At 44.8% G+C, this 12,571-nt stretch overlaps 1 protein-coding gene across 1 annotated transcript in view; it reads left to right on the top strand.

The window, feature by feature from the left end:
• Positions 1-10,217, top strand: part of CAMK1 (calcium/calmodulin dependent protein kinase I) — a 56,735-nt gene extending 46,518 nt beyond the window's left edge. Inside the window, exons 6-12 of the mRNA XM_087708685.1 lie at positions 130-256; positions 3,017-3,092; positions 3,978-4,090; positions 4,207-4,285; positions 6,247-6,334; positions 7,550-7,646; positions 8,359-10,217. Coding sequence (XP_087564811.1) covers positions 130-256; positions 3,017-3,092; positions 3,978-4,090; positions 4,207-4,285; positions 6,247-6,334; positions 7,550-7,646; positions 8,359-8,423 — 645 coding nt within the window. The 3' untranslated portion in view covers positions 8,424-10,217. The remainder of the gene's footprint in view (positions 1-129; positions 257-3,016; positions 3,093-3,977; positions 4,091-4,206; positions 4,286-6,246; positions 6,335-7,549; positions 7,647-8,358) is intronic.
• Positions 10,218-12,571: the final 2,354 nt, after the last annotated feature.

The raw sequence follows: 12,571 nt of genomic DNA, 5'->3' as shown, positions 1-12,571 counted from the left end.
AAAAAAATGTAAAGAATTTGTTTTAATAGTCTACGATGGTCTGTTTGTACACAGATTTGCTCTGCGTTTTGATAAATCTGTTCAATCCTCCCTACTCTGCCTTCTTGCTTCCTTCCAATTTCCCATCAGCCTGAGAACCTGCTGTATTACAGCCTGGATGAGGACTCCAAGATCATGATTAGTGACTTCGGGCTGTCGAAGATTGAAGGCTCCGGCAGTGTCATGTCCACAGCCTGTGGGACCCCTGGCTATGTGGGTGAGCAGCAAGGGTACCGCTCTTCATGAAATAATACGAATATTTGGGGAGGGGGGGGGGAGAGCAAAAAGCCAAACTAATAATCAATCTTATGGATCTCAAGTGTTCAGCTTCTAGGGATTGTGTAGGAATATTCATCAAGGTAAATTACTACCTATAACACAGGCAGATGAAATAGTGAAGATCAGAGGTGGTATTCAGCAGGTTCTGACCAGTTCTGGAGAACCGGTAGTGGAAATTTTGAGTAGTTCGGAGAACTGGTAAATACCACCTCTGACTGGCCCCGCCTGCATCTATTCTCTGCCTCCCAAGTCCCATCTGATTGGGAGGGAATGGGGATTTTGCAGTAACCTTCCCCTGGAGTGGAGAGGGAATGGAGATTTTACAGTATCCTTCCCCTGCCATGTCCACCAAGCCACGCCCACCAAGCCACACCCACAGAACCTGTAGTTAAAAAAAGTTAAAACTGTTGAAGTTGTATTAAGGATAAAAAATCGACCACAACATTCCGCCAAAATTCAAAATGAGATTATATTGTTCATCATCATGGACTGGAGAAAGAAGTTGATGACCCAACCAATAATCTAATTTAGAGGTGCAATAAAACAAATGTGCAGGAAACTAATCAAGGATAATTTTCTCCTGGCATCCAGGAGGAACTTCCTACCAGTGGAACAGCTTGCCTTCAGAGGTTGTGGGTGCTCCAACACTGGAGGTTTTTAAGACGAGAGCTGGACAGCCACTTGTCCGAAATGGTATAAGGCAGGGGTGTCAAACTGGATCTCATTGAGGGCCGCATCAGGGTTGTGTTTGACCTTAGGAGGGGGGCCAGGGTGGACATGGCCAGGGTGGGCATGGGCAGCTCGACCCCACTTGTGTCAGGTGTGCCTGAGGTGGCCCCAGAGCTCTGCCAGCAAAAACAGGCTCCCGAGCTCCATTTTTGGCTGCAACAGCTTCCTGCAACCTCTGCCAGTGAAAATGGAGCTCGGGAGGGCTGCCTGCGGTCCTGGAAGAGACACTGCGGGATCTAAGCACCTTATGGGCCGGATCCAACCCCCAGGCCTTGAGTTTGACACCCCTGGTATAGAGTCTTCTTGAACAGGGAGTTGGGCTAGAAGACCTTCAAGGTCCCTTCCAGCTCTATTCCGATTGAATGATTGCAGGCAGAGGTGGTTTTTTTTTTCTTTAACAGGAATTCTTTTTCTAGTTTCTATTTCATTCTCCATCTAGGCACTTCCATCCTTATAATTAGTATCTTTCTCCTTTGCTCCTTCCTTTTAAAGAGACTTATAATGTTATTTGCCGTTCTTAAATTGCCCCTTTTGGGGCTCATTTCCATTCCAAATTAAGAAGGATTTTGTTGGTCTTTTCTTTCTTTCTTTGGAGTCCAAGTAAATTAAAGCATTCAATCTTTCACGAAAGGTTTTCCTCAGGAAGAGTAATTGATAAACAAAGGGCTAATTCAGGATTTTCACAGCCATGCCATTGACTGGGAAGTGGGCAGAGACGGCAGCGGCTTTAAAAGAAAGGGGCAGGAAGGAAGCTACCAAGGAGATATTTCTGTTATAAAAAGAATTCATTTTGAGTAATCCTGTGACAGCAGTCGATTCTTTGGGACAGGAATTGCCAAATAATATGGTATTTGTTCTATTGTGCTATGTTAAGCTTTTAAAGCTTTAAATGTCACTTGACTGAAAATTTCATTTCAACATACCTTAATCAGATACCTGTAGGTATATTGGACCTGAGATGGGATCAGATTTGAAGGCATGAGCCGGTGGTGGGATTCAATTTTTTTTTACTACCAGCTCTGTGGGCATGGCTTGGTGGGCGTGGCTTGGCTTAGCTTGGCTTGGTGGGCGTGGCAGAGGAAGGATACTGCAAAATCCCCATTCCCTCCCCACCCCACTAACCTGGTTTCCAGCTCCGTTCTCCTGTGCAGGGCAACAGAAGAAGACTCAGCCGACCAGCTGGGACTCCAATCAGCTGGGACTCGGGGGGGGCAACGAATAGATCGGGGCCAGGGCCAGCCAGAGGTGGTGTTTGCTAGTTCTCTGAACTACTCAAAATTTCCGCTACCGGTTTGCCAGAACCGGTCAGAACCGGCTGAATGCTATCTCTGCATGAGACCTTCAAATGACCTCCATAAAAAGGACTGAACAAATGTTCCGAGCCAGAACTGAGAATTATCCGGGAGGAAGATGGAAGGTTGAAATAAGTGTTAATAGACTTTTGATTACTAGCTCAATTAATGATATAGCAACTCTCAGAACTGGGTGAGGCCATCTGTGGCTTCCTAGGTGCTGTTGAACTATCATTGCTAAATACCGAATCTGTAGACTGGGTCTATTGGAATCCAGTATCTGAAGGCCTTCTACCATATCTGAAGGTATCTAGTGCAGGGATCAGCAACCCGCGGCTCTGGAGCCGCATGTGGCTCTTTCACCCCTCTGCTGCGGCTCCCTGTTGCCGGTCAGCTCCACAATTGATAGGGCTTTTGGTTAGGACAGGTAGAGGAAAAAGGATGCTGTACTAGCAGGAGACTCTATGGTGGGGGAACCGGACTTCCGGTCGGCTCCAGAATTGAACGGGGAGTTTCCGGTTAGGACCCTTGTGGCTCTTTGAGTGTTTAAGGTTGCAGACCCCTGCCCTGGTGTAAGAGGTATATTAACCAATAAGTATTAGTGGACATAGCAATATATTTTGGTCTCTAATCGTTGCATTCTTTCTTTCCTGTTGCTCCCTCCTGATGTGGCCCAGCTCCTGAAGTCTTGGCACAGAAGCCTTACAGCAAGGCTGTGGACTGCTGGTCTATTGGAGTCATTGCCTACATCTTGTATGTATCGAGTGGAATTGTGTGTGTGTGTGTGTGTGGGATAAACAGGAAGCTAGGGAGGAATGATAATACTGCCTGTTGCTTTTAAAACATCTCTGTCTACTTGTATTGAACGATTTGCAAACATGATCCTGTCCCTTTGCCCTCCAGGATACATTTGGCATTTGCATAGCTGCTTCACTGGTCCATTGTTATTCTTTTGCATATGGCTTTTAATTTTATACGATTCTCTTTTTTGCAATTTGGAGGACAGGAAATTCCACTCCCTTTGATCACGACGTGGTTCTGTCTTCTTGCTTCCACCCCAATTTTACGGCTTTTGCCACAGTTGTTGATCATAACTTTGCAGTTGTTGCGAATCATGTGGTGGTTAAGCAAATCTGGTTTCTTCCATTGGCTTGTCGTTATCCCAGGATGTGGCCACCATCACATACATAGGTGCCCAGCAACCAAATTTTGATCATATGGCCATTGCAATGCTGTGATGGTCATAAGTGCAAGGACTGGCAGTGAGTCAATTTTTCAATGCCATTCTAACTTTGAACGGCCGCTAAATTGGTCGTAAGTTGAGGACGACCTCTATTTGGTATTTACCTATCTCTACAGGAAAGCTTAATTAACAGCTCAATATTTTATCTTCCTTTGTTCCTTTTCTTCCTCTTCTCCTTTCTGGATCCAGATATAACCAGTTCTCTCTCTCTCTTTCCCTCCTCCTCCCTCCCTCCCTCCTTCCCTCCCTCCCTCCCTCTCTCTTTCTCTTCTCCCATTGAATATACTTCTCCTCCTCACCGTTTCACCTGTTCCCAATCTGTATTCCCCTCCCTGCAATATGGACCTCTAGATTTTATAGTCACGCATGGCCTGTCTCCCTCTCTTTTACCTCAGATTGTGTGGGTATCCCCCATTTTATGATGAGAACGATACCAAGCTGTTTGAACAGATCTTGAAGGCTGAATATGAATTTGATTCTCCCTACTGGGATGACATATCGGATTCAGGTGAGGAAGAGATGACTTAAGTTTCTCGGGATGCCCCGATCAAAAATAAAAGTTGGATTCCACAGCGGCTGTAATGTCAGCGTTTGCTTCTCATTCGCCTTCCTTTTTGCTTCCAGCCAAAGATTTCATCCAGCATTTAATGGAGAGGGACCCCAAGAAGCGATTCACTTGTGAGCAAGCCCTACAACATCCATGGTAAGGTTTATCACTACCCTTGGCTTTTGAATTTTATTTAGGAGTAGCTAGGATAACCTGGCATTGCCCGGGTATGTATTTATCCCTATCTTGTATTAGAAGGAGCCACCTTGTGGAGTACTGTAAAGCTGTTACCATGGCAACTCCACTGTGCTATACAGTAGAAGCCATTTTAAGGCAGTACAGTAGAAGCCATTTTAAGGCACAACAGGCTGTATCTTAACAGAACGTGATTCCACAATGCACACCATCACTGTCAAAAGTACTGTAAGTTGACACTATAAATATAATTCAGTCCTTTTCATTTCAGTGGCCTAGGCGTTCTGGAGTTATGCTGGAACACACACAGATGAACACACACACACACACAGAGACACCCCGAGGGGTGTTATGGTTGTTTTACCCCCCACAGTATTTGTTTCCAGAGAGTAAGTCATCTGTGTACCAAGTTTGGTTGAAATTGCTCGAGGAGTTCCAGAGTTATGCTGGAACACACACACACACACACACACACACACACACACACAAACACACACAAACAGCCATTTATATATATTTATATATATATTGGCGCAGCTTTGATGCTTTTCTGTGTTTTTATTCCTTTTTTCATATTCAATACTTCCACTGACCTCATCCATGGCCTGCCATCCAGGCCCACATTTTTGCTTCTGATGTTCTGTTTATCGCCATCAAATCTCAAGTAAAATGTGCAGCTTTAAAAATAATTAGATATTCGTGCATCTTTAGTTTGTGCCACTAACAAATTTCTGGTCACAAATAGCGATCACACATGAGCCTGGTACATTGCAATCATCCTCAATACATATTGATTGCCAAGTACCCAGATTGTGATCACATAACTGTGGGGATGTTGTGACGGTCGTAAGTGGGAGGACCAATCATAGGTCATTGTTTTTCAGTGCCATTATCATTTTGATTGCTAAATGAATGGTTTTAAGTCAGGGATCACCTATAGGAGTGATTATATGGCTATTTTGAGCCACGGTGGTGCAGTTGTCAAAGTGCAGTACTGCAGGCTACTTCTGCTGTCTGCTGGGTGCCTGCAATTTGGCAGTTCAAATCTCACCAGGCTCAAGGTTGACTCAGCCTTCCATCCTTCCAAGGTGGATAAAATGAGGACCCAAATTGTTGGGGGCAATATGCTAACTCTGTAAACCACTTAGAGAGGGCTGTAAAAGCACTATGAAGAGGTATATAAGTCTAAATGCTATTGCTATTGTTATTTTGTCCAAAACCAATTTAGAATGTGCTATTGCATACCCATCTTATCACCTGGCAGGAAATGAAAATTTACAGAAGAAATTAAAAGTAAAGTATTCCTTGATTTAAAGAAACAGGAGTACCTATGCACTTGGTTTTTAAGAAGTTGAAAACTTTTAAAGAACTTTTTAAAAAATGTAAACACTTTTTAAAAAGACTTAAAAAGAACTTTAAAAAACTTAAGAGACTGGACAGCCACTTGTCTCAAATTGTTTAGGATCTCCTGCTTGAGCAGGGGGTTGAACTAGAAGACCTCCAAGGCCCCTTCCAGCTCTATTTGGATTGACTTATTTCTTCTCCCTATTATGTCCTTTCTTTGTTATCGGCACAAAGTCTTCTATAACAGAGTTCTCAATTTCATTTGGAAATTGAAAATGAAAGTTTTATATTTATTCTGCTTGCTTTTATTTTGTTTGCATACGTTATCTTTGTTGCATAATTTGGTGTATTCTGAGGGCATTGTATATTTAAAAAAAACATACAGCTTAAAGTAAAGTTCTGTAAACATTAAGGCTAAAATGACCCCAAAATAAAATAACCTAATGAATTTCTTTGGGGAGTTTGTCCATCAACTGCGTAACACCATTGGTTTCTCTTTAATAGCTGCCCCTTTTCTTCCCTTTCGTGGAAGTGGGGTGTCTGCAAAATAGGAATGAATGTTTTTTCTCTCTTCTCAGGATTGCTGGAGACACCGCGCTAGATAAGAACATCCATCAGTCAGTCAGTGAGCAGATCAAAAAGAATTTTGCCAAAAGCAAATGGAAGGTGAGGATGGCCAAAAGATGCTTTTAAAATTATTCCAGTGCTTGTTTTGTTTGTTTGATTTTTATACCCCTTTTCCTGTAGAATAATATGGACATCAAGTGGGGGAAGGCTGATGAGTTTATAACTGGTGATGTTCCTATTCCCTGTCTTCCCCAGCATTGGTTAAATAAACATAAAAGATATTTGTTGGGTTTTTAAAGAGCTGTGGTGGGGGGGTGGTTAGAATGCAGTACTGCAGGCTACTTCTCCTGACTGACAGCTGACAGCAAATATGATGGCCATTGGAACTTCTATCTCCTGATCCTGCATCCAATGGCCCAGAAAAACCCATGCTGTAATTATGAATATTTTAATGTTTTGAGATTTTGGGATATGTTTGTTAAATAAAGAGCTAAAGAGCTTTTGCCCCCCCCCCTCTAATGGTATGGTTGTTGTGTGCTTTTAAATTGTGTATTGTTCTGTTCGTCTTTTTATCCCTTATCTGTACCCCCTTCCCTGACTTGGATTGTGAGCCGCCCTGAGTCCCCTTCGGGGAAAAGGGCGGCATATAAATGCAATAAATTCAATTCAATTCAAATATTCAGGAAGTGTGGCACAGTGGTTAGAATGCAGTACTGCAGGCTACTTCTGCTGACTGCCGGCTACCAGTTCAGCAGTTCGATTCCCACCAGCTCAAGGTTGACTCAGTCTTCCATTCTTAAATGAGGACCCAGATTGTTGGGAGCAATAGGCTGACTCTGTGAACCGCTTAGAAAAGACTGTAAAGCACTACAAAGCGGTATATAAGTATAAGTGCTACTGCTATTGCTATTGCTGGAAACTGCCCCAGAGTCTTCTGCTACAAGATGGGTGGCAAATAAATTCAATAAATTCAATCGATCAGTCAATAAATGTTATTGACAGCGTGGGGACAGAAACAAAGGAATGAACTCTTAAATGTTTTGCTCGCTTGCAGTGGTCAATTAACCATTAAGCAGACTAAGCATGTGCTTAGGGCACCAGGCCCAAAGGGGGCACCACTAAGTTGAGAAAGAAAGAAAAAACACCAAAGATTTGTATCGTATGTACAAAGGAGAGGGGGGCACCAAGATTTGTCAGTGCTTAGGACACCAGTGAGCCTTAATCCGCCACTGCTTGCTTGTCCGTGACAAGAGGGACATTTGCTTGGCTTTTCATTTTCTCTCCTCCTTTCTCCCCTCACCACATCCCGTTCAGCAAGCCTTCAATGCAACAGCTGTGGTGAGGCATATGAGGAAACTACAACTTGGGACCAGTCAAGAGGGGCCTGGCCAAGCCATGCAGGAGAGCAACGGTGAGAGGTTACGAGTGTCTCTGTGTGGTCTTTCTCCTCAAAGCCCTTCCTTCTGTCTGTGAGCATTGATGTCAGTCGGCCAGCGGCAACAGCAGTGCCATGTTTGATCTTTGCTTCTGAGCCTACTTGTTCTGCTGCCAAAACTTACCGATTAAAGCTGACCGTGCGGGGGACAAGACCCGTGACTCTAGTCCAGAGGTGTCAAACTCAAGGCCTGGGGGCCAGACCTGGCCCATGGGGTGCTTAGATCTGACTTGCGGGGTTGCCCTGGAAATAGCGAAGGACTGGCCTGTGGTGCCTCTTCCAGCGCAGAGCTCGCGAGGACCATGCGCAGCCCTCCCGAGCTCTATTTTCGCTGACAGAGAGTTGCAGGAATCCGTCCCAGCCAAAAACAGAGCTTGTGAGGGCTGTGTGTGATTCCCCCAAGTTCCGTTTTTGCTAGCAGAGGGCTGAAGGAGGATTTTGCAGCCGAAAATGGAGCTCAGGAGCCCGTTTTGACTGTCAGAGCACTGGGGCCAATGCAGGCGTCGTCCCCCCGACACAAGTGACATTATGCTGGCCATGCCCCTCCCTGGCCACGCCCCCACTCCCAGGTCAAACATAACCCTTATGCAGTCCTCAATGAAATCGAGTTTGACATCCCTGTTCTAGTCCATCTGGTTTTGACTGTCCTTTTCTCTCTCCCCCCCCCCCCCCGTTTTGTCTTCTTCAGGCTCGGCTACTAATAGCAGTGAGGAATCCTTGGGGAATGGCTCTCACTGCCAAACTCAGGACTGAGTGTTCAGCAAAGGACAGAAGACTAGATGGCAGAGCCAGCAGCAATCCTAACTGAGTGGGCAGCCCCAAGCCCTGTTGCAAGAGCTAGGGAAGGACCTGGGACCACCCTCCCATCTTCCCAGCAAAGTATGGCCGAGTCCCGCTGCAGGGGAATGGAACCTGCCCCCCCCTCCTATTCATTGGCATCCTCCACAATCCGGAAGTGGAGGGTAGTATTTTCCCGAGTTCCACACTTCCCTGGAGATGCTTCGTCCGCTCCCGTTCCACTCCTCACCCCAATCCCACCTTGTTGGTTGCACCAACAATATCCCTCCTATCTCCCCCATGCTCATTCTTTACCTGAAGACAGCAATGATGCCATCCTCTTTGGCCCATCGTGTGAGTGGCTTAAGTCTTGGAAAGAAATATTCAAGACCCCTCTCTGGCTTCCTGCAGCAGCCGCTCAAGTGGGGGTTTGCTCTCCAGCTGTGCACACCATCTCATCGCTTGAGGAAACCAGTGAGAAACACCCCCCCCCCTGCTTCTCCCACATGATCCAACCAAGCCAACTCCAAGGAAAATGAGGACATAAATATACCGTAGCTGGCCCTTGGCTCAGTTGCGTGCAGTGTTGGAGAATAAAGATGGTTTGTTTGCAGAGAGAAGTGTACGGTGGCTTGTAGCTTTCCACTGAGGTGATCTATTGATGCTTCTAAAGGAGGAGAAACTGTTTTTCTACAGTCAAATAAAGGAGCCAAGGCAGCTTTCCTCTGGAGGTTGAGAGGCCACGGCTATCCTGAACAGCATCTACAGAGGTTGTCTCGATCATCAAGCCAGGGGTCCTCAATCTTGGTAACTTCAAGACTTATGGACTTCAACTCCCAAACTTCCTCAGCCAGCCATGCTGCAGGTTGGATACCATGCTAGCTGGCTGAGGAATTCTGGGAGTTGAAGTCCATAAGTCTTAACGTTGCCAAAGGTGGGGACCTCTGATCCAGGCCATGGTAGTCCCAAAGGTGTTTTTTTTCAAAAGGCAACTGGACTTTCTTGAAAACATTTCGTTTCTCATCCAAGAAGCTTCTTCAACTTGAGAGAATGAAACATTTTCAAGGGGTAAAAAGACCAAGAAAGTCCAGTTGCCTTTTGGAAAAGCACCTTTGGGAAATCCTGAGCTCCCTCCTGCCCCAATCCCTTGGGCCAAGAAAGCCAAGAAGAAGAGAAGGCGGACAGGCCCAGTGAGGAGAGAGGAAGGGGGTTGGGAGGGGAAGGGAGGCAGAAAAGAGCACAGACTTACATACCGCTTCACAGTTCTTTACAGACCTCTCTGAGTGGTTTACGGAGTCAGCCTATTGCCCCCAACAATTTGGGTCCTCCTTTTACCCACCTCGGAAGGATGGAAGGCTGAGTCAACCCCGAGCCTAGTGAGATCCGGACCTGCCAAATTGCAGTCAGCTGGCAATCAGCAGAAGTATCCTTCAGTACTGCACTCTAACCACTGCACCACTGTGGCTTCAGCAATACTAAAGGGTCATGGCTTCCTTGGCACCAAGCCCTGCCTCTTCCAATATCATTTTGCCAATTCTGGAAGAAGACTGGTGATGTTTTAAGAGTGGTGATTTTGCTGTCTTCTTAAGAGTTATCCAAACGAGAGAAAGATGGTAACAGTTTTTTCAGGTGGTCACAGTACAAAGTGGGGGAAAGGCAGCTGGGATGAGATCTTTTCAATACCTCCTAGCAGCTGTAAAATTATCTTTAATATTTTGTGGCTAGGAGAGGGAGGGTGGAATTTAAAGTAAGAATAAACTCATACATTCATGTACGTCTCTTTGACTTCTCTCTTAAAGTTGCATGAACTAGGAGGGGGTTAGTGGAAGATTTAATTTGGCAATTCTCTCTTTGAAAGTAGTGGAGAAACTTTCTTGTGAAGATTCCACTCTTAAAATGCTTTACCCATCTTCCTCCATGGCAGACTTGGTGCCATTTATCTGATACTAGCTGATAACCCGGCATAGCTCAGGTATGCGTTTTATCCCAATCCTGTATTAGAGGGAGCCTCCTTGAGGAGTACTGGAAAGCCGTTACTGCTGTACAGGAGAAGCCATTTTAAGGCACAACAGTCTGTATCTTAACAGAACTTGAATCCAAAATGCACACTATCACTGTCAAAAGTACTATGACTTGACACTATAGATATAAATCAGTCCTTTTCATTTCAGCAGCCCAGGCGTTCTGGAGTTATGCTGGAACACACACACTCCGAGGGATGTCTTACCCCCACAGTATTTTTCTCAAAGAGAGTAAGTCATCTGTGTACCAAGTTTGGTTGAAATTGCTAGAGGCAGTTTCAGAGTTATGCTGGAACACACATATACATACAGAGAGAGACATTTATATAGAGATAGATAGATAGATAGATAGATAGATAGATAGATAGATAGATAGATAGATAGATAGATAGATAGATAGATAGATAGATAGATATAGATATTGATATAGATGTAGATATAGATAACCAGGGCTTTCCCCATGGTTCAGTCTCTTCTCCTGCCTGGTTTGAAAGCTTACAGCTCTTCATTTTCTCACGTTGATCTTTTCTTCCACCCTCTCAGTTGAAGAGAAACTTCGTAACTCAGAGGTTTCTATGCTGCTGCTTGTTTGTGTGTTAAAAGGGAAGCACACACAAGGCTGAACATCACTACAGGTTTGCCACAGGCCAGCCCCAAAAGGCGAAACCGTCATTGAGGGATGTTGGCCTGAGATGAATCCAGTTGGGTTGTAGGCACATTTTTAGGAACTAACACACAGATGGTATTCAACCGGTTTGGACCAGTTTGGGTGAACCGGTAATGGCAAACTGCGGGTGGACCCGTCCATCCGCCCTGGCTCCAAAACATCATATATAGCCTTGTTTTTTACACCATACGCATACATGCGAACTTGCATGCGTGAGCAAAGCACATGTACGGAAGGTTGCACGCATGCACGAAAGGCGCACAAGTGTGGTAAACCTGAATCCCAGCGGTGAACTAATGTGAAAAGACAAACCATGCTAGAAGAGACCTAAGGGACAAACCAGGATTGTTTTATTAGGATTGATACAGCACTTAGAAATAACTTAGAAGCACTTTATAAAAGGATAAAAATAAGTAGATCTTTGCCCAAAACAAAAGGAAGAAATGGATTTGGGCAAGAGAGTATATATATAACAGTTTTCTAAAACAGTACACAGTAAAAAAAAAAAAAAGGCCACAGCCAGACCAGGTTGCACTCTTTAAAAATCTCTCTTCTGACAGTGAGTTTCAAGGAAGTGTTGCCTGAAATCGGAAAAATGTTCGGTTCGGCTGCAGCCATGCTTAATCGTTTGGGTTTAGGAATCTAATTTACGACTTCTTTATAGACGCAAAGAAAATGAATGAAAGCGCAAAAAAGGTAGATATTACAAGGGATTGAATATTAGGGGTAGCGTTCTAAATACATGGGGCAGCAAAGGAAAATTGGAGCGGTTGTGTCACATATACATAAGCAAATGCAAAAAGATAAAGGAGTTGACTCAGCATCTGGATGAGCATCAAAACATCACACCAGAAATGAAACGAAGTACCTTTTAAAAACACCTTCCTATTAATGCTGGATTTTGGGACCACAAACACTGTTGCCACTTCAGTAAAACCGCTTGGAAATCAGCCCCATGTCCAATGACCAGCGCTTTTTTTAGAACAAGGGTCTCCAAACTTGGTGACTTTAAGAGTTGTGGACTTCAACTCCCAGAATTCCTCAGCCAGCCATGTTTTAGAATATCATCATCGGCAAAACACAAATCAGCTGGAGATGGCCATCCCTTAAAGTGCAACTCCTTTCATTTCCTCAGGTGTAACCTGTTCAAGAGGGCTCTTGAACTCTTATCAATCTCAGAGCCAGGGGTGAAATCCAGCAGGTTCTGGAGAACCTGTAGCAGAAATTTTGAAAAGTTCGGAGAACTGGCAAATACCACCTCTGGCTGGCTTCAGAGTAGGGTGGGGATGGAGATTTTGCAGTATCCTTCCCCCAGGAATGGGGAGGGAATGGAGATTTTGCAGTATCTTTCCCCAGGAGTGGGGTGGGAATGGAGATTTTGCAGTATCCTTCCCCCAGGATTGGGGAGGGAATGGAGATTTTGCAATATCTTTCCC

Source organism: Thamnophis sirtalis, unplaced genomic scaffold (genome assembly GCF_051295495.1).
Source record: "Thamnophis sirtalis isolate CommonGarterSnake01/CBP01778 unplaced genomic scaffold, rThaSir2_p1.2 scaffold_3, whole genome shotgun sequence".
In the NCBI taxonomy this organism is placed as follows: Eukaryota; Metazoa; Chordata; class Lepidosauria; order Squamata; family Natricidae; genus Thamnophis; species Thamnophis sirtalis.
This window is presented reverse-complemented; position numbering and strand designations above follow the sequence as displayed.